Source organism: Dermacentor albipictus, chromosome 9 (assembly GCF_038994185.2).
Source record: "Dermacentor albipictus isolate Rhodes 1998 colony chromosome 9, USDA_Dalb.pri_finalv2, whole genome shotgun sequence".
In the NCBI taxonomy this organism is placed as follows: Eukaryota; Metazoa; Arthropoda; class Arachnida; order Ixodida; family Ixodidae; genus Dermacentor; species Dermacentor albipictus.
In genome coordinates, this window is record NC_091829.1 from 97,164,510 (window position 1) to 97,191,545 (window position 27,036).

The following is a 27,036-nucleotide window of genomic DNA, read 5'->3' on the forward strand; positions in this document are numbered from 1 at the left end:
AAGATGTTTGACATACTTGGCCATGTTGCCAATTATTCTTCTCATAAGACGAACAAGTTTTAATGATCCATTCGAATTCCATCTTAAAGGGATTCTACCGTATCTATGTCTTCAACTGTTTTCCTGCAACCTTTAATGATGGAAATCTTGAAAGTGGCATTCACCAGGTTTGAGTCCAGCTTAGCGCCTCACAGCCTACATCAGCAGCTGACAAAAAACAATTTTAACTGCACAACTAAAAAATAATTTTTGTGGTGCCCGTTATTTTTTTTAGTGCAAGAAAGTTTACCAGTCAGTGTCCAGCCATACAGTGGTAACATTGAAAACACTGTGGAACATCTTTAATGCGGTAGCATTCCAAGAATACTTCATGTACTTTCCAGCAGCGACTATGTATGTATGTTTGTGTCTATGCATCTAACCATTTTCCAGTCTACCTGGATAACTGGGTTGTCTGTGGTCGAATCGGTAGAGCATCAGGCTGCCGTGCTGGGGGAACAGGGTTTGAAACCAACTTTCAGACCAACATGTGGCACTGTCTACCTGTGTGCCACTCTTCAGCGAACCTCTTGGATGCTGAATGGGTCACTGGGAATGCGGGACTTGGTACGTGGCATAGGTACCGTTCTTCAGTGAACCTTTCACACTGGCTTGATGCACTGTGTGCATGTGCAACTCGGTTTTATTAGCGCAGGCAACGTTGTCTTTTTTTTTTTGGTAGCTGATGATGTAGGCTGCGAGACACTAAGTTGCACTTGAACCTCGTAAACACCGCTTTGAAGATTTCCGCCATTAAAGGAACTCTAAAAAGAAAAATAATTTGAGCTGCAATATAGTAAATTATCCCCCTACGATACCATGAACTGCTACTTGGCCAGGCCCCTGGCCGAACTGAGCAGCAGGCATCGGTGCAGCTGCCTTAACCGAATTCGCAGTTTGTCATGGTGGATACTTTTTTCTCAGAGAATGGAAAAACCAACTAAACGTTTATGCATTGTTTCTCATATCTAAGAATTAAGCTTGACTGGGCTCATCTCAACAGGTGTAGTTCAGGTAGCCCAAGCAAAGTGAGTGAATGTTCCACCTTCTTCCTTCTGAATTTGACTGTGCCTATTGATCTGTGCATTTGTGCATACTAAACTTTTTGGACTTCCAGCACATGCTCAGAGTCGCAAATTGCCAGGATCCAACACTTGTTTCAAAGATGTGAAATGACTATGAATGTTGCAGCCTCACAATGCCCTTCCTCACATCGTCCATATGAGCAGATGCGGCAGAGGCAGACACGACCACTGGCATCGAGGACCAAAACAATTTATTAACACCGACATAAAGAGGCTTGTGGCGGCTTGGGTGTTAGCGCTTCAGCAAGGGGTCGGCTCTCTGCTGCTGACAGGCGCGCTCCAGGTCCTGCAGCTTCTGCTGTAGAACACCTGCAGCATGAAGGAAGCTTGAATGACAAAGTGCCGATGCCAAGGACAGTAATGTCATGGCCACAGTTCACTAAACATGAGCTGCAGACAAGTGTATTGCAGTATGTGGAGCAAACAGGTTGGTCGGCGTCATGCGAGTTTCACATTCCACAGCTACACCTTGGGGCCCTTGCGTAAATTGTATGTTGGTTCCTGGCTAAAGAAATTCAACCTAGGGAAATATTACTCTGTAGTAAAAAAGAAGAAAAGTGTTGCTAACAAGAATGTTAAGTCATACCTAGGTGTTCAAAACAGCTTTGGGAGTGTCACTATGTGCCTTGGATGCCATGCAACATACGGGGTGTCGTTTCCAAGCATGTATAAAGAACGGCCAAGATTTACAGCACATCAAGATTGATGTGTAACCGCCAGTAACACCAACAGCTAAATTTAACTAACTAATCTTAAGTGAGATCATCACTCACCTATAGCGGTGTGCAAATATTTGAAACAATCGAATAATGAATCGAATAGTCAGTATTTGTAAATGCGAACATTTCTTGAATAATTTTCAAATATTTCAAAATGTGAACTGTGCCCAGTTAAAGATAAAATTGAAGCAACGGTCTGGTAAATTTTCACCCCAGCGGCCATAGTGTAGACATAAAACATGAGAATTTGTGTAATAGAGCAGGCTAGGTTGCTTAGGTAGCCATACTTTTCAGGAAGTGTGCATGATCGCTGTACAACCTGTAGAGTCCTGCACATGCAAGGAAACTACTTGTTTGCTCCTAATGCTCCACTTCTGCTTTTAATAACACTTCATAACATAACTAGTATATAATGAAAGAAACTTGCCAACTTTAAGAATATACTAGAATGTGACATCGTTCTATATTAATCGCCATAATGATTGTTCATTATTTCACAACTATTCGACATTCATTTGCTTCTAGCAGTATTCGACTTGTATTCGATTCGGTCTCAAAAATCACTACTTATTCGCACAACCCTACTCGCCAATATGCTGGGCTTGTCATAGCAGCTAAGTTTGTGGCAAACCCCATGTTGAATTAATGGGTATTAAGTAAAACATATGTGGCTTAGGAGGCTCGTTCGAGGGTGATTTTGACATGCAAGCATTGGGATATTTCTTTCTGGCTTCACTAGAAGCTGTTACCTATGTGAGAATACTCACATAGGTAGCAACATAGGATACAAAAGGATACTCGGCAATTACACAACTAGTGACAGTAATACATTCACTCGCTTCATGTCTCGATAAGAACGGTCAGATTGATGCAATATTTCTTGACTTCAGTAAAGCTTTCGATAGAGTTCCCTATGACAAACTAATATTAAAACTCAGACGCATAGGCCTCCCAGAAATTTTAATCATATGGATATCAAACTATTTAACCAGTCGCTACCAATATGTAGCAGTTAATGAGCAACAATCAGGTTGCCTTCCGTTTGGCTCTGGCGTGCCTCAAGGAAGTGTGCTGGGGCCATTATTGTTTTTATTATATATTAATGACACTACTACTGAACTTGATCCGAATGTCCAAATCAGGTTGTTTGCGAATGATTGTGTGCTTTTTCAAGCAATAACTTCAATTAACGACCAAATCCATCTCAACTCCTCTCTTGTTAAGATTTTTGAATGGTATGAAACGTGGGACATGAAACTTAACACTGATAAGACCGTCTTTCTTCACTTCTCTTGCAAAAAAGCTCCGCTTTCTTTTAACTACAGGTTAGGTTCGTCACCTTTGCTGGAAGAGACGAAATATAAGTATTTGGGTGTCACACTTACTAATACTTTATCAAGGAATTCACATATAGATAACATCTGTTCTTCCGCATTCCGTAAACTGTATTTTTTAAGACATAAGCTTAGAAATTCTCCCCCTAGCGTAAGATTACTTGCTTACAATTCACCAATTAGACCGAAACTTGAATATCCATGCATTGTCTGGGACTCATTTAATAAACACAACATCACCCACCTAGAAAAGGTACAGAGAAGAGCTGTAATGTTTATTTATTCTAAATTTTCCCTGTATAACTCACCCTCTGAATTAATGCAGATTAACGGTATCCAATGTCTCAAACAACGAAGAAAAAAATTTACGTTTGCAATTTCTTTTCTTGCTTTGGAATCAAGATCTAGCTATTAACCCTTCTCCATATCTGTCACTTTCAACGTCAAGGCATACACGCCACCATCATCCTAATTCCCTGACGCCGTATTTTGCGCGAACAGATTTACTCAAGTTTTCATTTTTCCCTCGCACTGTTTCCGACTGGAATGATTCTTTATTGCCTCTCGCCACACTTTGATGTTTTTTTTAACTTTGTTATTATTGTTTTCTTGCCATTCAACCCACCCTGCTTGGACCTGTACAAGGTTTGCAGAACTGAATAAAGAAAGAAAGAAAGAATGCATAGGTCCTGAAGCTCTTTGCCTGACCAACACCAATGAAAGCGACCGACACGCAAAATTGTACCACGCTTCGAATGAATCTTCCATAAAGAATGTAATTTCCATGTGGGAATCGAAATGTGTGCATTACAATTCGCACTAAATTGCATTTCATTGCTTTCTGCCGACGCAAAAAGTAAGCGTGCATTATAATCAATGACGCATCACAGTTTAGAAAATGTGGCATACAGTGGAACTCCCTTGATACTCTTCTGAAACTGGTACAGCGTAACATAGATAGGAAGAAACAAGCCGAGCAGGCCAGATAAAAAAACAGAGTGTATTCTGTTCCAGCGCTCTGCTTCCTCCCCCCCCCCTCCCCAAAAGCAATATCTTGGGTTTAATGCGTTGCCGGCATTGTTGCCAGCCATGCTGCGACTCTTGAAACTGAAACAAGCAAAGCCTAGTTGATCCAGTAGTTGCCATATGCATCTAAACTACAGCCAAGCCAAGCTGCTACATGTTGAAATGCAGCATCGGCTTTTTGTTGAGCAAGTTCCGCATGTTGAATGCTTTTCATTTTCATTTTAAATGGCGACACAATCCTGGGCGACTTCAAGCAGGTTCAAGTGTTGCCGACTACACCCTGGATGTCAGCACCGATGAGGGCGGTGATTATGTGAGGGAAGCGCTGGATGATGATCATTTGAAGAAACCTGCAATCATTCATCAGCCGCAAATTGGTCGACTTTGGGTATGTTGTCAGGGGATGAAGATTTGGTGCATGCATTGACTGTGGTTCCCTCTATCTGTAGCAACAGCATGACAATGATTTAAATACAAACTGACCCGGCCACAGGCATGCATATGTGTGAGCAGCAACGCGTTGACAAACTTAGGCCGTATTCTTGGACGATAACGTTCAAAGATACTACTATCAGTTACCTAGCCCCGGATACATCGACAGCGATCCTGGAACTGTGGTAAGACGGCGTGCTTGGCACGGTGCCCAGAAAGCCGTCGCTCGTAGACGCCGACGCGTCCTAGCACTAGTCATGCTAAATCGTGCAAAAGATAAGGTATCCCAAAAAGTGATGATTTGAGAATACAATACACCTTTTCTAGCCACCTTTGGATAAGCTACTCATTTCCTGCTGAATCTGATACTTTGAACTTTTAGCCAGTCCCTGTTGAGTTTGCATTACCCTTCAAATGGTTTGCAGTTCGCACTGTAAATCCTTTGGAGGCTGAGCCATGCATAGTGTCCTTGTTTTAAATATTTAACAGCATGTTCACGTGATTTTAACAGCATGTTCGCACAACTTTAACAGCATGTTCACACAATAAGTTTTCCTGGTATTGTGTTTTTATTTTGCGGTCCCATAGAAAAGGTATTAGAGGAGTTTTAATGTATAGCTACATGAGCAGCACAAATCAGAGTAATGCTGCTCACCTGAGTTGTGCTGGACCCACATAAGGGCATCCATGTGAGAATTCAGGACCTTTGAAATCTGCTGCAGCTGCAAAAGAGAAGAGGCACAAAAGTTAATGGGACACTAAACAGCAAATCTGTTGAGACTAGTAGAATAACCTTTCAAAACTCAATGTACTAGTACATCAGCTTTTGTATGCACCCCATTCCATTCCAGGATCTGGAGGAGCGTAAAACTTCTTTGTGAGCAAATAATTTTGCGTGAGAATGTATAAACATGACCTAGAACATAATTTATTCAATCTTGGCCAATTTCAAATGATAATTTAAACAAAAATGCACAGTCCCCGAAGCTTCAAGCCGGATCGAGTCGAATCTAGTCACATTCTGAATACAATATGGGTACTGACCGGCTTGTCCTGTGCAGCAAATGCATTGGCCGCATTCAACTGCTCCACGATGTCCCTAATGTCCCGGGACACGCAGTTCAGCTGGGAGTTGATGTTCTCTGCCATGTGGTACCTGTGACACGTTTGCAAGAAAGAGAGGCAGCATTGCTGTTCAGGAGGGCAATGACAAGACTCTACACTCCTGCAAGACTGCTCCCGTTTAAGCCAAGAATTATGTAATAAATTGAAAAACAAAAAATGCAGAAACTCCACTGGAGTTGCTTAATTATGCATAAGCACTGTGCCACTTGCTCATCTCCACACATAGGACGCAATGTATGTTGTTTACCACGATTGACAAAGCAGTAGGCAATTCATTAAATGCATGCTTTATTGGCCTTATAATCTGTTTTGGCTTTTGAGTTGACCAGTACAAACCCTTATCAACCCTTATTGGTTGTTATCAACCTGATTGGACTTGATCTGACCCTTATCCACCTTTATCGGCCGTTATCTTATGAGAAGTGATGCGACCCTTATCGGACTTGACCCAACCCTTATCAGTCCTTATTAACCTTACCAGGAATGGCTCCAACCATTATAAGCCATTATCACTCTAACCATTATCAACCACAACTGGACCCATAAACCACTTATCACTCCTTATCATCCTTATCAACTCATTGAATTATCTGTGTTGCACAACTGACAATGAAGTACAAGACATTCACATGGTTCAGATATATCTGCCTTCTGCAAGCATGGTTGCTTAGTCCGGTGGGTAAGACACTCTGCTTGTGAGCGTCATGAGTCAGTGCCAGTTTTCCTCAGTGAGTTGACATAGAAATGCTCATGCATTTAAAGAACAACAACATATACACACAATATCATGCTTCGTTCTAATAAAGATTAAACCATTGTGGCAGACGAAGCATTGATCACCAAGCACGTCTTGAATATAATCTTGACAGCAACAAGAGAAATGCTAATCCAAAGCCCCCTACTTCCCTGCAGTCCATGCATGCAACAGCACAGCTGTGCAATGTTTCTCTTCAGGCAATTTGTTTGTATATACCTACACTGCCATAGGGGCATTGGTGTTAGTAGCAATGGCATTCAAAATACAGACATATTACAGATATAGAACGAAACACGGGTAACAGTTACTTCCGAACGATGTGCTGAACAACATAAAAAAAAGTTCACAGTTAGTAGTAACATAAAGTAACAAATGGTCAGAAAGCCAAGTGGGTCATATGTATGGGTCACTACGCCACATGGGTATGGGTCACTACGCCATGCTACTTTCAAGTGTAGAGACTTCGCCCTTTTCAAACAGCCTTCTTGCTTTACAAGACGAACCATCAGTGTGTTTCTCGCACACTCGTCAACACCAGTCGCAACTCTTACGTGTGTTCACGTTCGAGGTCGGCGTGCTGCTGTACAGAGAGGGCGGGTGCCTGCTTCAGCGCGGACTCGAGGGGTGCCAGTAGCCGCTCGAGCTCTCCCTGCTGGGCAGCCACGTAGTCCAGCTCGTGCTCCAGCCGCTGCTGGTCCAGCTGAGCACGCTCCACCAGCGAGCTCAGCTGGCCCACTCGCTCGGCGCTTGACAGCAGCAGACGGTCCCAGGCGTTAACCTGTGCCAGTGCATGCATCAAGGAGGATATTGAGCAAACATTGCCCTGCCACTACAACGCAGTTAAACTTCGGTTTAACGAAGTATACGGTCCACGCGAATAGGTAATGTTCATGTCGTAGCCCCCAGCGACGCCTCCCCCTGAGCAACGGAAAAAAAAATCTTCAAGGCAGTGCTTAACACAGTGCAGATGCTGAAAAAATGTTATCGCTGTCATGTTTTGAACACCAAACATTATGTGGTTAACACTTTCCTGCCTGTGGGAAAAGCAGCAGTTTTTATGTAGCCTAGAAAATACCTTCCCTACCACAGAGCATGCTTGATACTTAAGTTTATAGTGTCATATTGAATAGCAAAAAATTCTCTTTCCAACAGTACTACACTCAAACAACATGTCTATTAAAAAGAATTTTTAAAGAATATCTCAAACATCTAGTGGAAAAAAAAAGAAGTTATATAAAAATGTCACTGTTCGTTTACACATAAAAGCTTTTAAAGAATTTCAGAATGTACATTCTTAATGTAAGGGCCTGTGCAATATTGTAGCAAATATCATCTTTCTGTGTGAAAATTTCTTGATAAAAAGGAACATGTTCATCCCAGTGACTAGCCCTAGCACGATGCCAAGGTCGACTCCCAGCTGTCTTTTCGCACGAAATGACTCGCTGCGTGGCTGCCAGCAAATGAACCCGACCAAAGGTTGTTAACGCCCTGCAGATAAGAACTGCGACCTTCAGAGCACGCAGGATATCTTTACATCGGTGCATGGCAGCTTTGAAGCGGTTCGGCAAAAAAAGCGAGGCTCTGTTTGGAAATCTGACAAACCGAACTTGTCTTCTGCATCAGTGCTGTTTCCAAATTCCACAATTTTGTGTACAGATGCATTAGAATCAGTAGAAATGTGATGTTTCTATGCATCATGCATGAATGGTGTGCAACACTGACGCCATCTTGGAAACTACAAGCACTCAGCGTGCCAACCATGCCCCGTCTTCGGAGGCGCTTTAAAAATCCGTGCGTGGCGGGAAAAAAAAAATCCGAACCTGACTAAATAGTTTCCAGATAAGCCAAACAGGGAGCTAGCTGTCTGAGAGCATTCAGGTGGCAAAATACAAGTTTGCAATCATAGCTGAATAGGTGCGGACAGGAAAGTGTCAAACTTCATTTAGCTTAGAACTAGGGGTGTGCAAATAGTCGAAAGGTTGGAATACTATCCAATGTTATATTTTAATAATCGTATTCGATTAGAAAAAATATATATTTAGGAAATGTTCGAATATTCGGTTGCATATGAATATTTGAATCAAGTTGAACACATTGCTGCCTGTGCGGTAGCAAACACAGTTCTTAGCGTTTGTTTCTAATATAAGTATATTGTAGCAATTTTACGCTTAATTTTGCGGTTATTTCAGGTTGCTAGCGAAATTTCGCCAGTACAGCATACTTAGCCACTAAACGTCTCAACTTCGCGGGAAAGCCAGCCTCTCAGTAGTAAGGGGCACAGGATTGGCTGCATTTCTTTATTTCTTTTTTTCTAGCGCCACCCCCAATTCTGAGCTTATTCCTCGACAGCAAGTACGATGGGTAATAAATGGCACAGGGTCAAATGCCTGCGAGTTTACGGGCGTGTGATGCGGTATAATAAGGCACAAGCTCATGAGGACAGCTATTGGGAATTACTAAATTTTCCAAGTTCATCATCATCATCATCAGCCTGGTTACGCCCACTGCAGGGCAAAGGCCTCTCCCATATTTCTCCAACAACCCCGGTCATGTACTAATTGTGGCCACGCCGTCCCTGCAAACTTCTTAATCTCATCTGCCCACCTAACTTTCTGCCGCCCCCTGCTACGCTTCCCTTCCCTTGGGATCCAGTCCGTAACCCTTAATGACCATCGGTTATCTTCCCTTCTCATTACATGTCCTGCCCATGCCCATTTCTTTTTCTTGATTTCAACTAAGATGTCATTAACTCGCGTTTGTTCCCTGACCCAATCTGCTCTTTTCTTTTCCCTTAACTTTACACCTATCATTCTTCTTTCCATAGCTCGTTGCGTCGTCCTCAATTTGAGTAGAACTCTTTTCGTAAGCCTCCAGGTTTCTGCCCCGTAGGTGAGTACTGGTAAGACACAGCTATTATATACTTTTCTCTTGAGGGATAATGGCAACCTGCTGTTCATGATCTGAGAATGCCTGCCAAACGCACCCCAGCCCATTCTTATTCTCCTGATTATTTCCGTCTCATGATCCGGATCCGCCATCACTACCTGCCCCAAGTAGGTGTATTCCCTTACGACTTCCAGTGCCTCGCTGCCTATTGTAAATTGCTGTTCTCTTCCGAGACTGTTAAACATTACTTTAGTTTGCTGCAGATTAATTTTTAGACCCACTCTTCTGCTTTGCCTCTCCAGGTCGGTGAGCATGCATTGCAATTGGTCCCCTGAGTTACTAAGCAAGGCAATATCATCAGCGAATCGCAAGTTACTAAGGTACTCTCCATTAACTTTTATCCCCAATTCTTCCCAATCCAGGTCTCTGAATACCTCCTGTAAGCATGCTGTGAATAGCATTGGAGAGATTGTATCTCCCTGCCTGACACCTTTCTTTATTGGGATTTTGTTGCTTGTTTTATGGAGGACTACGGTGGCTGTGGAGCCGCTATAGATATCTTTCAGTATTTTTACATACGGCTCGTCTACACCCTGATTCCGTAATGCCTCCACGACTGCTGAGGTTTCGACAGAATCAAACGCTATCTCGTAATCAATGAAAGCTATATATAAGGGTTGGTTATATTCCGCGCATTTCTCTATCACCTGATTGATAGCGTGAATATGATCTATTGTTGAGTAGCCTTTACGGAATCCTGCCTGGTCCTTTGCTTGACAGAAGTCTAAGATGTTCCTGATTCTATTTGCGATTACCTTAGTAAATAGTTTGTAGGCAACGGACAGTAAGCTGATCGGTCTATAATTTTTCAAGTCTTTGGCGTCTCCTTTCTTATGAATTAGGATTATGTTAGCGTTCTTCCAAGACTCCGGTACGCTCGAGGTTATGAGGCATTGTGTATACAGGGTGGCCAGTTTCTCTAGAACAATCTGTCCACCATCCTTCAACAAATATGCTGTTACCTGATCCTCCCCAGCTGCCTTCCCCCTTTGCATATCTCCCAAGGCTTTCTTTAGTTCTTCCGGCGTTACCGTTGGGATTTCGAATTCCTCTAGACTATTTTCCCTTCCATTATCGTCGTGGGTGCCACTGGTACTGTATAAATCTCTATAGAACTCCTCAGCCACTTGAACTATCTCATCCATATTAGTAATGATATTGCCGGCTTTGTCTCTTAACGCATACATCTGATTCTTGCAGATTCCTAGTTTCTTCTTCACTGTTTTTAGGCTTCCTCCGTTCCTGAGAGCATGCTCAATTCTATCCATATTATACTTCCTTATGTCAACTGTCTTACGCTTGTTGATTAACTTTGAAAGTTCTGCCAGTTCTATTCTAGCTGTAGGGTTAGAGGCTTTCATACATTGGCGTTTCTTGATCAGATCTTTCGTCTCCTGCGATAGTTTGCTGGTATCCTGCCTAATGGTGTTACCACCGACTTCCATTGCACACTCCTTAATGATGCCCACAAGATTGTCGTTCATTGTTTCAACACTAAGGTCCTCTTCCTGAGTTAAAGCTGAATACCTGTTCTGTAGCTTGATCTGGAATTCTTCTATTTTCCCTCTTACTGCTAACTCATTATTCGGCTTCTTATGTATTAGTTTCTTCCGTTCCCTCCTCAGTTCTAGGCTAATTCGAGTTCTTACCATCCTGTGGTCACTGCAGCGCACTTTGCCGAGCACGTCCACATCTTGTATGATGCCAGGGTTAGCGCAGAGTATGAAGTCTATTTCATTTCTAGTCTCGCCGTTCGGGCTCCTCCACGTCCACTTTCGGCTATCCCGCTTGCGGAAGAAGGTATTCATTGTCCTCATATTATTCTGTTCCGCAAACTCTACTAATAACTCTCCCCTGCTATTCCTAGCGCCTATGCCATATTCCCCCACTGCCTTGTTTCCAGCCTGCTTCTTGCCTACCTTGGCATTAAAGTCGCCCATTAGTATCCTGTATTTAGTTTTCACTCTACCCATCGCCGATTCCACGTCTTCATAGAAGCTTTCGACTTCTTGGTCATCATGACTGGATGCAGGGGCGTAGACTTGTACAATCTTCATTTTGTACCTCTTATTAAGTTTCACAACAAGACCTGCCACCCTCTCGTTAATGCTATAGAGTTCCTGTATGTTACCAGCTATATTCTTATTAATCAGGAATCCGACGCCTAGTTCTCTTCTCTCCGCTAAGCCCCGGTAGCACAGGACGTGCCCACTTTTTAGCACTGTATATGCTTCTTTTGGCCTCCTAACTTCACTGAGCCCTATTATATACCATTTAGTGCCCTCTAATTCCTCCAATAGCACTGCTAGACTCGCCTCACTAGATAACGTTCTAGCGTTAAACGTTGCCAGGTTCATATTCCATTGGCGGCCTGTCCGGAGCCAGTGATTCTTAGCACCCTCTGCTGCGTTGCAGGTCTGACCGCCGCCGTGGTCAGTTGCTTCGCAGCTGCTGGGGACTGAGGGCCGGGGTTTGATTGTTGTGTTCATATAGGAGGTTGTGGCCAAGTATTGCACCAGGGTGGCCAATCCTGCTCTGGTGAGGGAGTGCGTTACCGGTTCTGGTCACCGGGATCAGGCCACACTCCAGGCCTGTTTGTGCAATTTTATCAACACGCAAATTTTTTTTTTTAAAATTCGGTGGAAAATTGCCGGCACCGGGATTCGAACCACGGACCTCTTGCACGCGAGGCGGGTGTTCTACCTCTACGCCACCGCTGCAAACATGAGCCAAATACACAAAGTTTTGGCATAACGGCTTACTGTTTTAGTTTTTTTTAACTTTCACAATGCGTTTGCAATGTTTCAACATAACCAATTAACCCAACTTGTTAATAAATACATGTGCATATCATTATTATCTGATATTCGATTCATATTAAAAGAATTTGATATTCACACACCACTACTTAGAACTCAGAATGTTGAGTACAGTAGAATACTAAAGGCACTGGTGTGAATTAGGATAGCAAATGGGGGTAGGGGATAGTGTAGCTAGGGTAGTTCACGTAAGGCGTAGAGTAGATAGCTGCTGGACCATTACAGTAACTGAATGGGTACCAAGGGAAGAGAAGCACAATCAAGGACCGCAGAGGAATTAGTGGTTGTGATGAGATTAGCAAATACGAAGAAGTGTAGGATGAAGTCAGCTGTGTTGCACTGTATACAAAATCAGGTGATGACAATAATGAAGATCAGGTTAGGCTTATGTGCCTTTCGTGGACAATGCACTGGCTTGGGAAGGGTAATATCACGTGTGTTATCCATTGGTGCATTGCAGTACCTAGTGGCGCAAGGTCCTGTTTTTTGACATGTGAGGTGAGGTCATCTCGGTCACCTAGTCACCAATATGCACACAATGCATGTGGTCTAACAGCAATTGCTGTTGGCGGACTCGGTGCTTACGTGCCGTAGTATAACCAGTGTTCGTTCAACCCTGTATTCTTCATGCCAGCTATACCATGGCGTGTGGTCCAACAATGTCTGGAAAGGCACAGCTGATACCGTCGATGTTGACATAGCAATAGTCATAAAATAAGCAGCTTATAATATTTAAGAGATAAATGCAAATCCTTGTGAATTCCAGCTTTATGCTGTAGTCTGTGTGTGATGGTTCTAGTCCTTGTGTAAAGCTCACCTGCGTGGCTTGGTCAATGAAGTTCCTCTCCAGCTCTTCCAGCTCCACCTTCCACTGGTTGACGGACTCCTCCAGGAGTCGGTAGTGCATTCTGGAAGGTGACCCAGGTGTGATTGAGTGCACGCACTACGCAGCTTCACACAAAAATTATTCACGGTATTACCACAGCCATATTTTTGATTGCTCGCTTTAGGCAATATCACAGTTGCTAAGCTCCTTGGCTGAAGCGTAACATAAGCTTTGATTGGTGGGCATACCTTCTGTAAATATTACTTTCATGCAGTGCTGTTTATATTGTGCAGTGCTGACAAAAGCCGAGGACAAACAGCAACCAACAAGCTTTCCTTTTTCTTAAATCACATGACGACCTTCCAGCAAGCCGATCCGAAGCCATTTGGCAAACAGAGCGTCTATATTCCTTTTTATTGCAAACTTTTCGCCCTTTCCATGTGGTAAAGCAGTGCCATGACTATGCTCATCCCCAACGCAGTTCGATGAGTATGGCAAGTGCTTGAACAACCAATTAACCAATTCATTCATTCATTCATTTATTAAATTAACACCCCAAGGCAGCAATCGGGCCATGAGAGAGGCCATAGTGCAGTGATCGCAATTTTTGACCACTCATGTTTATTTCAATGTATCAACATCTTGGCATTCTGTCCAAACCAGTATGTTGGCGCAGCAGCAGAATGTCTTAGTGTGGCAGAGGGTAAAAATGCACAAGCACATAGGAACTGGATATAGTAGCAGCTTGGTGTCCTGATCATACGAAGTCACAGCAAACACAGGACAACTTGACTGTTATGTTTAAATGAAATGTGTAAATAATCAAGTAAAGCGTAATGAAAGTGGACGAAAAGAAATCATGTGGCAGGTGGGGACTGAACCTACATTCTCCACCTCCACATTATGTGTGCAGTGCATCACTAATCAGTCTACTATTGCGCTATTTTCCCGGACAGATTTTTTGGGGGCATATGTGTTTGCAGTTAGCCCTGACAGCGGTAGCCAGCACAACTCACTGCCAAGGCAGCGAACGCCCTTTTAACCGCAGCTGTCACATGGTATGTGAGCTTAGGAGCACTGCAACTGGCCAATAAGCCCTTGTACGCTACCTCATGGCACCAAGGCTACCTAATTCGAGGCCCTCGCTAAGCAATGAACGAGGCAAATACGGGCAGTTGAGGGGCTACATTTTTTTATGCTTACAATCATACGAAGCAAGAGCCAACGAAGCTGAAAAAGCACAGGGGAAGTTATTCGTTATGTTTCATTGAAAAGTAGAAATAATCAGGCAAAGGGACATGAAAGTGGATGAAAAAAAGAAAAGATGAAAGAGAATACTTAAAACCTTGGCTGTGTGCAGCACCGGCTAACACTTCCAGGGCGAACTTTGTAAACACACACAAGTACCCAAGAAAGTGGCTGGAGGGATGGCATCGCATGCCTCCAGAAGAAATGGGCATTCACTCACATAACAATGCTTCTCTGGCCTATGCTCACAGTACACCAGACACAAGACAACGTAGAAATAAAATACAACCAACAGTGGCCGCAAGCGCACACCTACCTACAGCTAACTCATACAATGTTTACCTCCACCGGCTTAGCTCATCAAAGTGGTTTCAAGGTGGCATAAGCCAAAAGGTGGCTTACTGAGCATACTATGAAACTTTTCATTGAAAACACGAAGGTGCTCCCGACACCTATCATTCTAGCTCCTCATGATCTTCTGTCATCTATTTTGTGACAGTGTGTATACCAGTGCATTACTGAAAGTTAAAGCCAACACAGGAATGTCTGTTAAGATGGTCATCGTAAAAGATTCGGCACAATAGGAAACAAGAGAGAGGATAGATGGTACAAGTGCTACTGTGAAATTTCAACATAACAGATCTCATTGGACTGCCGAAAATAATTAGTTATTTTGAAATATTGTTGTATCGAAGACACATTAAAAACTACACTCAACAAGAGGAATCGTTGACAATTGAAAGCAGCACATCGACAAATGCATTTGTGCTGATGACAAGGAAGCCACAGGATAGGAGTGAGAACATGTGTTTATGAGAGGTCATCTCCATATTCTTGCATGCACAGTTCGAAAAGACGAAATCTGTTAAGGGGATCTTAGATAAAGTGTTTTTTAAAATGTATTTTTTCTTCGAGATACGGTGATGAAAACTTGTGAATATATGCAATGTTATGTGCTTATTGTGAATATGAGGTCCAGTTCTGTTTAGCTTCCTTGTTTATAACTTTGTGCAAGCTTCCTTTAATTGATTTACTGCAAAGATTTGCAAAGTATCAGTTGATCAGATCAACCTTACTGCACTGGCTATCCTAGAACAAAAGTTGCGAGACTTTGAAGTTAAGTACCACAAAAAATGCTCTCAAGATTACTCTTCAAAATCTCGCAACTTTCGTTCTTGGGTGGGTTGGCCTTGCGGCATTCCTTGAATTATACAGAAGCCATGGACAAGATGCCGTTACAGCCACATTGGTTGCTTTTTCATGCAATAAACATTCTATTTCTTTAAAGGAGCACATGATAGTGCATATTGTTCCATGAGTGCTGTGCCACTTTGCAAGACGATGAGCATAATAATAATAATAATAATAATAATAATAACCAAAAGCTGCATTGAGGACAAGTGCTGCAGAGCATCATTAAAGATATAAGAAAATAAAAGATGAAAGAAGCAAATGAAAAGCCAGGAGAAGAGACTACCTAGGCTGTTGTGTGCATTGTCATGGAACCTCGAAACAGTGCACTTACGTTGAAGACGGTGCAGCCGTGCCGGTTGTCTGTGCCGGGGCTTGAGTTGTAGCTGCGAAAACAATTAATTGGAAATCAACAAATTCAAATCTCCTCCAGGACTGCGTCTGTTTAGGTAGAGTAGAACCTCAATGCGCTCCTGCTTCATACAATTTCCCAGTGCTAACATTCGTGATTTAGAAGACAAAAATGGCCCAATACAGTTATGCTTCTTTTTTTACCGGTCACTACATTCACGGAAAACACTATCTTTCAGCACCAACATTCTTTACATTGACAAACTGCGATCCTATGATACGTTTTCTGGCCGCTAGATTCCACGTGAACAACAAATTTCCAGAGGCACACTCGACTGAAAGCAGTAGGTGGCCAACACGACAGCTTGCCTGCAGTACTAGCCCTCCCGTATCACGTGAAAAAAATCCGGCATCACGCTGTTTCCTCTGCTGGTACCAGCAAATCTCATCGCAGGTCACCGCACGTTGCATTCATAGCTATTGCCGCCAGCCATACTGTGATAAGCATCTTCACCTATCTGTTTCACAGTGTGTGTGGCATAGTGTCGTTGGAAGATACTGCACGCTTTTAATAGGCGATAACCCAAATGCATCACAGTTCCCAGCTGCAGGCAGTGCGAAGTGAGCCTCATGTTTCGCTTGGGCGGCATCGTATTGCGGCATTGCCAACCAGCTCGAGTTAGTTTTGTTTCCTTTTGCAGTCTTAAAGCGCTATGCAATATAGGAAAACAACAAAACGCATCTCAGGGGTTACAATTTCGTTGCACGTTGGTGTCTTGCGCTGAAAGATTCTCGCCCAAGCACACTCATCAAAACTTCCTGCCAAAATTCCCCACCCAAAGAAGCTGCTGACCCAGGACGAATTCGAGGAGCACTAACGTAAGCGTGCCCATTGGCTTGCCGAAGTTGCAACTATAATATGCGTCACGGTCGGCTCTGACCCCACCAGTTAGGCATGCATCGGCGTCTCGTGCTGCAACGATCTGTGAAACACTTTGCGTTATGTAGGCGCCAACTACAGTAGAGTCAGCCATATTTTTGGTGACTTTGGAGCGTAGGTTTTCGAAGTACATTGTTTAATCAACACTTAAATATTAAATCAAATAAACAACATGTCAAGAATCGTGCTCAGAGTTGCAGCTATTTAGACCGAATCACAATGTCACGAGTTAAATTATTGGGATTACGGTCCCAAACCTTTGAAGTTGGCTATAACAAAAGCCATAGCAATGGGGTCAGTACTGACTTTGAGACCAGCTGGAGTCCTTTTAACCTAGACCCAAGGCACTATCCATGAGTGTGAATGCATTCCATCCCCATCAAGAACATGGCTGCCTAGGGCAGAAACTGATCCCACGACTTTGTGCTTAACACTGCAACCAGTGAAGAACTGATGCACGCGAAAGAATACAGAAGACAAATGCTAGTTTCAGTTGGCGCCTTAAAACATTCACTGCGGCAGCACTTTTTGAAGTCTCAATTTTTGTGTGTCATGAGCCACCAGTGAGTCACTTGTCATATTCCTCTGGTGTGGCGTGACCCAGCAGTGATCCAACAGGAAGTCGTGCTCCTTTGAAGCTTTCTCAAGGTGGACAGAGATGGCACCGCAACGCATCAGATCAGAGGCAATAAGAACTTTACCTCTCCATTGATTTCTAGCAAAGATGCCGCTTGTGCCCTGCAGAAAAGCCTTGCACAGCCACTCAGTGAGAACAACTGCTGTGACTCACCAGAGACCCACATCGCAGTGAATGTGTTAAAGGAGTATTGACATGACAGTTTTGACTCACCACGTTTTCATGCGAATATACAGTTAAAACTGGACAAATCGTGCTGACAACAGGACTACGGGAAAGAAACAACGCATAATTCTGCTGTTTGTGCTACTTGTTAAATTTGTAAATGTTCCACAGACTAGCCCAAATTAGCACTCTTGGAGAGTCCGAACTCTTAAACTCTAGCATAATACGAGCAAGCATTAGAACACCCTATATAATTTAGTACTATTACTTGTTTTTGCTCATCAGCTCTGGTACCGAATCGGTGGATGGCTCATGCTGTCATGGAACACTGGCTTGCTCCTGCCCCTGCAATTGCTGCAACTGCCACATGTGAGCAGGGCCAGAAGAAACACCTTCAGCACTTTTGTTTAGATCATAGGTAGCCGTAGCCTTCATCATAGGTAGCCTTAATGGTAAGCAACTTCAAGAAAAGTTGGCCCGTGTCATGACATTGCGATATGTTGATGACGCCAGGCATTTCTAGACTAAATCTAGTATCAAATTAGGATACCTCATTTCCAAACCCTTATAGTTGCCAAGTCATCATTTTATGTGCAAGAAGCCCATAGTGGAGCTTCCACAGCTTCAAAAATATGTGCCAACACACTCTAAAAACTCTTACACCCTTTGGGGTACCTGTGGTCCCTAAGAGGCATTCGTTACCTGCCTTACTTAAATTTCTCTTCTCTGGACTCGCTACTTTTCGGTCAAAAATGTTATGCCATGCTGAACATGCGAATGTCGTTCATGACAAGGGAGTGGACGCACATCATCAAAGAAAGGAAAGGCACGCACGATAGGTGACAATTATTGTATGGGGACAAGATACACACTAAAATGTGTAAGCGTATTTACAGTGTACTCCTCTGAATAGCCGAAATGCGAGCAGCTGTCTTACCAGTGGTGGCAGTGGTGGTGGTGGTTGGCGCTGCAGTAGCCGTGGGTGCGACAGATGGCAAGCCCGTTGACGGCTGTGGCCCACCAAAGCTGAACGTGGGGGTCGACTTGTTCGTCCCAAAGGAGAATGCTGCAAGCATTAACAAAGCATGTGATGTTCGCAGTTGCTTTCCGCGGCCAGTCTCACCTGTCACCCTCTCAAGAAAATCCTTCGAAGTGTGAATTTTACTGTAAAGGTGCTTAAAGGGACTGAGAACCAACTTTTGTGATACCAGCTTTTTTTTCTGAGTTTTCTCAGAAAAAAGCTGAGCAGTCAGAGTGCCAACTATACAGTGGTAACAAGAAAAATACCGCGTAACATTTTTCCTGAGTAATTTTTCTATCTGCAGTGAGAATGTATCCTTCATCAGCTGGGAACAGTGATAGGTAAGTGTGATAGCAATTATACACTGGCATCGGTGCGAAGCAGACGACAAATGTGGCCCGAGCACTAAGGCAGTAATATTTTGTTTATCAAGCTGATGTTTCAGTGGTTCATGTTTTCTAAAGTGTTTAATTACTTCTGCAATAATAGCTACATGCTTTCGGGGCTTTGGCTGTGTACAAGTCAAGGCTTTTTTCAGCCAAGCCAAGCTATGTAGTAGGATATACCAGTAACCAAATGTCTTTGCACCTTCTCCCCGTGTTTATGGTGCGCTCCACGTAGGATCTTGCTAGTGTCTGAAGTACGGTGGTGGACCCTGCACCCACGTCCTAGATTGCAAGGGGTGCAAGGCAAGGTGTCGTCATGGTGCAGCGCACCCATGAACCTTGCAGCGATTGGTCGCACCTGGCGCACCACAACCGGCATTGCCTGCACCGTTTCTGAATGGAACAAACCTACTGTAGTGCTGGCACTACATTAGTAAATGGCATTTTGTATCTCACAGGGAGACCACATAACTCAGGGTGCTCACTCGCAAACTCGTGTGCATGCAGAAGTACTCAGGCGTGCCGCCATGCAATGAGGGTAAATCCATACGTTGTCGCTCATTAGCGTGAACTTTTTTTTTTTTACTTCGCAATACGAATGCAATTTTAAACAATAAGTATGCGGCACTTGATAACAGCCAATTTAAGTACAGTACTTCATTTACATCTCAAGTGCCAAGGTGTCACTACCAGTTCGTGCCACTTACTATATTCTGCTGCTTTCTGCACCATATTAAAATTATAATTCCTACTTAAATCGCAAGCATGCTCGAATTTGTCACTATAAATTATGCCCTTTTCATTTCCACCAAGATCTTGTGACACATTCTGGGTGGTTGTCGGTGCTCTTAAGCACTACTGCACACTATAGTATACACTTGGGCACTTCCTGGAACCCAACAAAATTGTTAAACGGTCCCGGACAATTTTAACAGCATGCAAACATCTCAGTGGCAAGTACTTGAAACAAGGATGTTTCTTTTAAGCAATTGTTCATACAGACAAGACAATCAACATGCAGGAATACTTTTTAAAGCCAGAAATTAGATATTAAGTGGTAACTAAAGTTGTGGTTGTGGGATTATACATGGTTTGTAAGAAAGAAAGCAAACTACTTTAGAGTGCTTTCTTAATGGGACACTAAAGAGACTGATATAGTAGCATACGTTAAGAGATCTATATTCCTTACTTTCATGCTAGAAGCTTGTTCATTAGAAGAGAAAATGACCATGGAAGCTCAATATTTTTAATCTTGTTTTCTTAAATTGTAGGGTTTTACGTGCCAAAACCGCAATTTGATTATGACGCATGCTGCAGAGGGGTACTCTGCATTAGTTTTGACCACATGGGGTTGCTTAATGTGCACCCAATTCGTGATACACGGGCGTTTTTGCATTTCGTATCATCGAAATGTGGCCGTCATGACTGGGATGTGATTCCATCGCCTTGTGCTTAGCAGTGCAACGCGAAAGCCACTAAGCAACCATGGTGAGTTTCATGCCAACCACAGCGTCGGTATGCCAGTGTGAGATCAAGGATTTCAAAATATTTTCTCGTATATTGGCTGTTATAACATGGTAAGGGCTCTTGCAACTAGCCCAGTTCAGTCATTGGCTCCTTTAGAATACAATGAAGTCCTTTGGCCACTTTAACCGATAGTTATCATGGTGAGCATGCCACACTTTTCAGAGTGAACTTTGCAGAGGCCTCTTTAGAATACGATGTAGTCCATCTTTACCAATAAAAACTAACTAGGCTGAAGCAGATGCTGTCAAAATACATGACATCATGCCGAGCTGGTGCCAGAACTTCAATGCGGCGGTGCCACCCACCTTTTATTTTTGCATCTTTTCTAGTTTAATGCTACAAGTGGCATTACTGGCATTTTAGAAAGATAATTTACTAATACAGCTCAATTTAATTCTCTCGTTAGTGTCCCTTTAAAACAAGTGAATTTCACCCCTAAATAACCCAGAATGGTGCTAGCTCTTGCTAAAAATCTACTGATATGCAAATACTGGTGGCGGATGTACAGGTGATCTATGCTTGGACAAACTGCGCATAGGAACAACTATGGTACCTCGCTGTGTAGGAATTCAGAGTGCCAGCAGGTGACGCCATTGACCTTCTAAGTGATCGATTAAGGCATTTCTGCAGTTTAGGTGATGACCCGCCACAGTTGCTTAGTGGCTTTGGCATTTTGTTTCCAAGCACGAGGTTGCGAGACCAAATCCCAGTCATGGCAGTTACATTTCTATGGGCGTGATATGCAAAAATGTCCACGTACAGTACATTGGGTACACATTAAGGAACTCCATGTGGTCGAAATTAATCTCGAGTCCCCCTCTACAGTGTGCCTCATAATCAGATCATGGTTTGGACACGTAATACTCAAGATGGTAATTTTTTTCACTTTGGGTGACAGCCACATGAAGAGCAAGTCTACAAAACCATGAGAATACACATTGGATTGGGTTTGATGTTTCGTAGTGATTGATAGGATTCAATAAGATCAACATGCCCGAGGAAAAAATAAAAAGAATACACATAGGCAACACAAAGTGCATACTCTCTCAGTCCACAATTAATACTAACTAAACTGTATGCTTTCATGTCAAATTTTGCTTTACCATTCGAGCTACCTGGCAAACAGTTTTGGTCAATTGGGCAGAAAACTGCACTGCCTCACAGGGTTTTGATTAGATGAACAGCTGTTCTGAGAAGTGCGCTTATTGTTGAAGAAAATAAATTGACAACCCACTTGATGTAGCGGGGGCAGAGGTGCCGAAGTTGAAGGTGCTGGTCGTGTTGCCACCCAACATTTTGCCTGCGTGAAAAGGTTACAAAACTGGTGAAGAAGTGACATCACAGGCTTTTAAAGCTAAGGAAAAGTTGCACACAAGGTCACAAGCCGCACGTACAAACGTCTACACTTCTCTCTACAGCAATGTGTTATAGTAGCTGCAAAGTAAACAGTACTAGGATGAATACTATGTGGCTCAGAAGTCTATCTTCTGAATTGTAGATATCCCCACACATGCAAAACTACATTCAATAAGGAAAGGGACTTCATTCAGTAAGGAAAGCTGCAGGTCAGGAATGACAAACAATATTAACGGAATTACTAGAACGTCGGATTGTTATCTAAGCATGAACATGGCTATCAAGGGATCTTGGCCCCGGTTCATGCGTTTGAGTTGCCGTTCAATCTTCGCTTGTCCGTGTCTATTTCCTCTAGTAGTACAACGTACAGATGCAACCAAAACAACACACTGCTGCTTATCACCCATATCGGTTTGCTTGCTGTAGGGTATATTCCCTGAACCTAGTAGTCACAGCAATCTTCAACACGACCTATCACAGCACATTTATGTACGCTCACCTTACAAGCCTTCAGCAAGGCATTCGGTAAGGAGGGACTGTGGTTACATGAATACAGCGTACAATAACGTTAGCTGTCCCGAGGGGAGAATGTCATAACGCTCTCCTTACCAAGATGCAGTGTCATCGGTAACACGGCGCGGTTTTTACAGCTGCGCAATATCTTGAAGATTGCCCCACAAAAACGGTTAGACAGCCATAAGAAATCGCGGTTAATTCCCAAAGAATACAAAACGCATTAGAAAGCTGCTACGAAACGGCACGCATAGTGCGCTGTACGCAGGTGTCATTCCGGCCTACAGAATAAGGGCAACAATTACCACACTACTTCCCTTCTATCTCCTCCTTCGTGTGAACCCTTTCCCATGATAAAAGTGCGGTAGTTTCAGACAACAATTATTACAGCCGCAATAGCGTCCGAAAACGCGACCACAGTTCACGCGCCACCCAAATGACAATTTTAAAACAGTGTGCTTCGCCACTGCAATAACTTCGCTTATGACAGAATAAGGGCATCAGTAACCACACTACTTTCTTTGTATCCCCTTCTTCGTAGGCACCCTTTGCGTTTATAAAAGTGGGGTATTTTCAGACAGCAAATAGTACTGTACTACATGCGCAACAGCTTCTAAAACACAGTGCGCTTCGCGATTGGAATGGCTTAGCTTATGAACAGTCTTATGGGATGTGGCACATACCTTCTGTAGGCAAGGAAGTTCCTCGCCAAAACCTTAGAAATAGAAGTCGCTCAGAGACTTTCAAAATTTGTGATTAATACTTCGTACAACACAAACCGCGCCGCGACGCGGAAAAATACAGAACTTGGCTCGACTTGGATCGCTTACCATCGCTCACTGATTTCTTGCAAGTTTGATGATCATGATGACAACTTTGTTTATGGCACGACCTACTGAACTCCAGACCTGCACAGATCTCCCTCCTCCAGCACGCCTGGTCTAGTTCGCCCCTTTCGCCACTAGGGAAAGAACGTACGAGCGGAGTGGCGCTAGCTATAACCTGTTCGCTGTCGTCTGCTTCTGCGATCTGTTCAGCGCTTGTCTTGCCATTTCGGCAGGCACAAAGCTCTTGTATTGGCGGTAAACAAATAAATTCACAAATATACAAAAGAAAACATATTTGCGAATGCTTTGCGTTTGAATAGTGAAACTAGAAGAGCATGAGCGGTGCAAGAAATGTAAACAACGAGCATAGGTGGCCGCTGCAATGCTAGATCAACGGCATAAATTTCCCTTTCCTAGCCTCCTTAAGAGACTGGAAAAATTGTTTAAAAGGATTCATAGGATAATCTAGCTTTCTTTAGTTGATTACAGACAGCCTAATGTCGTAGACACATTAGGATTTACTGCTGTGTGCCGTAGTGAAAGGAAGATGATCTGTAAAAGCATAGTAAAAGTATTCACTAGTAAGTCCTCCGCCCGATATGTGCAATAGGCTGACCGATTCTGTTTCAAGGGAAGGTGAGCATATCTTGTTTTTAATATCGTTGGATGTCTAGCTCAGTAGAAAGCTTGCAAAATATTAAGCGATCCCATGTGCTTTAAAACGTGCTGCAGTGCAGGCCTTAAAAATCGTGTCACGGAACTCTTTTGAAACTGTAAAGCTAGCTTTCCTGCGTGGTACGGCGGCAGCATAACGGTGTAATTCACTTTTTGAGCTCACGACGCATTCACGGACAACTTTTAAGAGTTAAAATGAGTGGTAATCGTTCTGTCGTCGAAAATTACGGTGGTTTCAAGTTTCTAAAGAGCGCAGAAGCGAATTTTACAACGTGTACAATGAAACTGTTGGGTACGTTGCGAACTCTACACACAATGCGATTTATAATAATCTCCTTGAAAAAGGCAGTGGGAGCGGCTATTTGACGCTATTTAAGAGAGCAGCGGACTACACGCTCCGACATTTTTTTAGGTTCGGGCAGTCAACTTTTGGAGCCAAGTGACCGATCAAAGCCTTGTGACATCACTGTCACTGTGTTAGCAAGAATCATCAACTAGACAAGCAGTTCGTCACAACACAACAGCTGCCGTACTAAGTACAACGCCGCACAGCCGCCCACCGCGTAGCAGACGAACAGGTTATAAAAGCGCCACCTACGGCCGTCGGTTGAACGAAAGTGGGCGCAAGCTGCTCCCATAGAAGCCGGATATCTGTGCAGGTCTGGAGTTCCAGTAGGTCGTGGTTTATGGAATAGGAAAATATATTTTTTAGCATTCTTTGGGTAGTTCACGCACTTTCCTGGGGCTATGTATCTATATATATATGTATATCTGCATCTAACCGTTTTCCCGCCTACCTGCGACACTGGCCAATGGTAGAAAAAAAAAAAAAATTGCAGTTTCGACGGAAAGGCGAAGCAGCGGTTGAGTAGATAGCTGTATACAAAGTAAGGATAATAGTTTAATCCGCCGTATAAACTTGCAAGCATTCGCTTACTAAATTAACAATGATATATATGTAAGCGTGACTCAACGAGGACGTAGAAAGAAACTGACACACGGAGACAGCACTGTCTTTGTGTGCCTGCTTTCTACGTCCTTGTTCAGTCGCGCTTACACATTCTATCATGGATTTAAACCAACTAGCCCGTCAACGTGTTTTAACTAAACTAACCAACACGGTGTCACGCGCGCACAGGCAAGCATGCATGGACACACATCGCTCGATGACAGCCCAGAAAAAAAAAAAAAGCTCGCATTAGTTGTATATTTCCAATTTAAACCAATAGGATATTTCCAATTGTGTTTTGGGACACCCATTGGAAAAATACAACAGGTACAATTGCACCAATTGTTTTTTTGAACACATCTGGACCCAATTGGTCTCAGAATTAGTCTTGGGACCAACATATGAAAACTGAAGGAAAGGATAAAAAAGAAAGCCTAGATGTGCCTTAACCTTGATGAGACACAGATATACCTGAAAATTCTTTCGAGAAGCGTACTGATACACGGATACACTACGGCAATTCTCTTCATTGACATACCCAACACGTACCTTTTTTTTTAAAATATACCCAACACTCACCATTTCAATATATGAGAGATGCATGTCAGGTGTATATATGTGCGGAAAATTTGGTTGACCAAGTGGTGCCAGTGGTTCATGAGATATGCGTAAAACTTCAAGATAAATATTTAACTTGACAGAACGCTAAATGCTTCTCTCCATTCATCATACCAAAATACAAAGAACTTTTACTTTAAAACTGTAACCTTATAATTGTGCTATTATTGTTATGACTGGTCCGTGGGTTGGGGCTAGCCGAGGCCTGCACGTGCCCCAACCCACGGGCCGCCCTGCTTCCAGCTTTGATCCCCCCGTCACTTCTTGGGTGCCCTGGAGATCCTGCGCCGCCTGCTTTTTACTACCCAAGCAACCCTAGCCGACTGAAAATGATTGGCCGATTGTTGGGAAATAGTCGGCAGCCGGCTTCACTGGCGCCCGTACATGGTCGCTCCGCCCGTCCGTTCCGCCCTCGCCCGGCCGCGTGCGGAAGCCCGAAAGGCGGAAGGTGTCGCAAAATTCGATGCACGCTCAATCCGCACGACCGGAACGCACGCGCACTCCTATTGGGCGACGCGGCCTGTTCACAGCTGGCAACCGTTCGGCGGAGCAAAGGTGTTCAAGGTTGGCAACGACCTTTGACAGCAGACGACACTGGCATATTTTTGCAGATCTGATTTCAAGTTTCCGCGTTCCGGTGAAAATGCGACTCTAGGCTGCCACATTCTGTTCTTCAGCCGTATGTGTTGCATTGGCACCGTCATCCTTCTTCGAAACATTGCACAGTCGTCTTATCTGCGCCACCTTTTACAGATGTATTGCAATCGCATCACGTCGCAGCACGCGACGTATTCTCGGATGATTACTTTCAGTGCACGCTACCTTGGCTGGTTGAACAAAACCTCTCTAATTATCCAACGTGATGCGTTCTACGTCACGCGAAACTGATAGTGTCGCCGGAAGCGCGGTGGCGCGGTTTCTGTAGTGCTAGTGACAGCTTGCAAGAATACGGAACACACGCACATCTGTCGCGGAATGCATTTGCGTAGGTCGCCAAGACGCACCTTTTTACCACTGAGCACGCGTGTGAGGCTCCGAGTACAGCTTGCTGACACGCTTGCTCGTGCTTTTTTTTTTTTCACTCTGCCAATTTTAAGAGAGTGCTTAAAGCATTTGGATTCATGGAATGCCTTTTCCTTAAATTATTTGCTCAGCGATGACTGAAGTTCTCACCGCGTGCAAAAAAAAAAAAAAGTTATGCATAAGTGGTTAACTTCATGCAGCAAGGAATTGAAGGTTAAGCAGTGAATCTACAATTCATTATGACTGGCTTAAAGCAATACGTGTGTATAGCGGTGACCTTATGCAGATATATGCATACTCATGAGATATGTTTCCAAGGGGAGTACTTATTTGAAAGCATATAATTTACATTGCTGATAGGAAAACTTATTTTGAGTGAAATCAAACAATTGCATTCTTTCTTGCCAGCCTGGCTACCCAATATGTTGCCAGCTTACTACTTAACATACCTAATTTAACATTTCAACAATGTACAAACATTACCAAAGCACACAAAATTAA

The 27,036-nt window shown here is 43.4% G+C and overlaps 1 protein-coding gene across 5 annotated transcripts; it reads right to left on the reverse strand.

Annotated features, from left to right (window-relative positions):
* Positions 1–1,298: 1,298 nt before the first annotated feature.
* Positions 1,299–25,496, reverse strand: LOC139049935 (nuclear pore glycoprotein p62-like). Of its 5 annotated transcripts, none has more exons than XM_070525830.1 (9): positions 25,474–25,496; positions 21,809–21,874; positions 18,578–18,706; positions 15,882–15,933; positions 13,100–13,190; positions 7,069–7,295; positions 5,680–5,791; positions 5,291–5,357; positions 1,299–1,433 (listed from the first exon to the last, which is right to left on the reverse strand). In XM_070525830.1, the coding sequence occupies exons 2-9, from the start codon at positions 21,867–21,869 to the stop codon at positions 1,357–1,359; spliced, it is 816 nt and encodes a 271-aa protein (XP_070381931.1). In that variant the 5' UTR covers positions 21,870–21,874; positions 25,474–25,496; the 3' UTR covers positions 1,299–1,356. The 5 variants fall into 5 exon arrangements, with proteins under 5 accessions (XP_070381931.1, XP_070381928.1, XP_070381929.1 ...); XM_070525827.1 differs by lacking the exon at positions 25,474–25,496 and adding an exon at positions 23,127–23,267; XM_070525828.1 differs by lacking the exon at positions 25,474–25,496 and adding an exon at positions 22,960–23,091.
* Between the last annotated feature and the right edge of the window lie 1,540 nt (positions 25,497–27,036).

Coding starts and splice junctions, on each gene's coding strand:
- LOC139049935 (XM_070525826.1), bottom strand. Junction 15,934..18,577: donor CACCACCACTGCCACCACTG/GTAAGACAGCTG, acceptor TTGTTTTCGCAG/CTACAACTCAAGCCCCGGCA. Junction 7,296..13,099: donor TCATTGACCAAGCCACGCAG/GTGAGCTTTACA, acceptor GCACTGGCACAG/GTTAACGCCTGGGACCGTCT.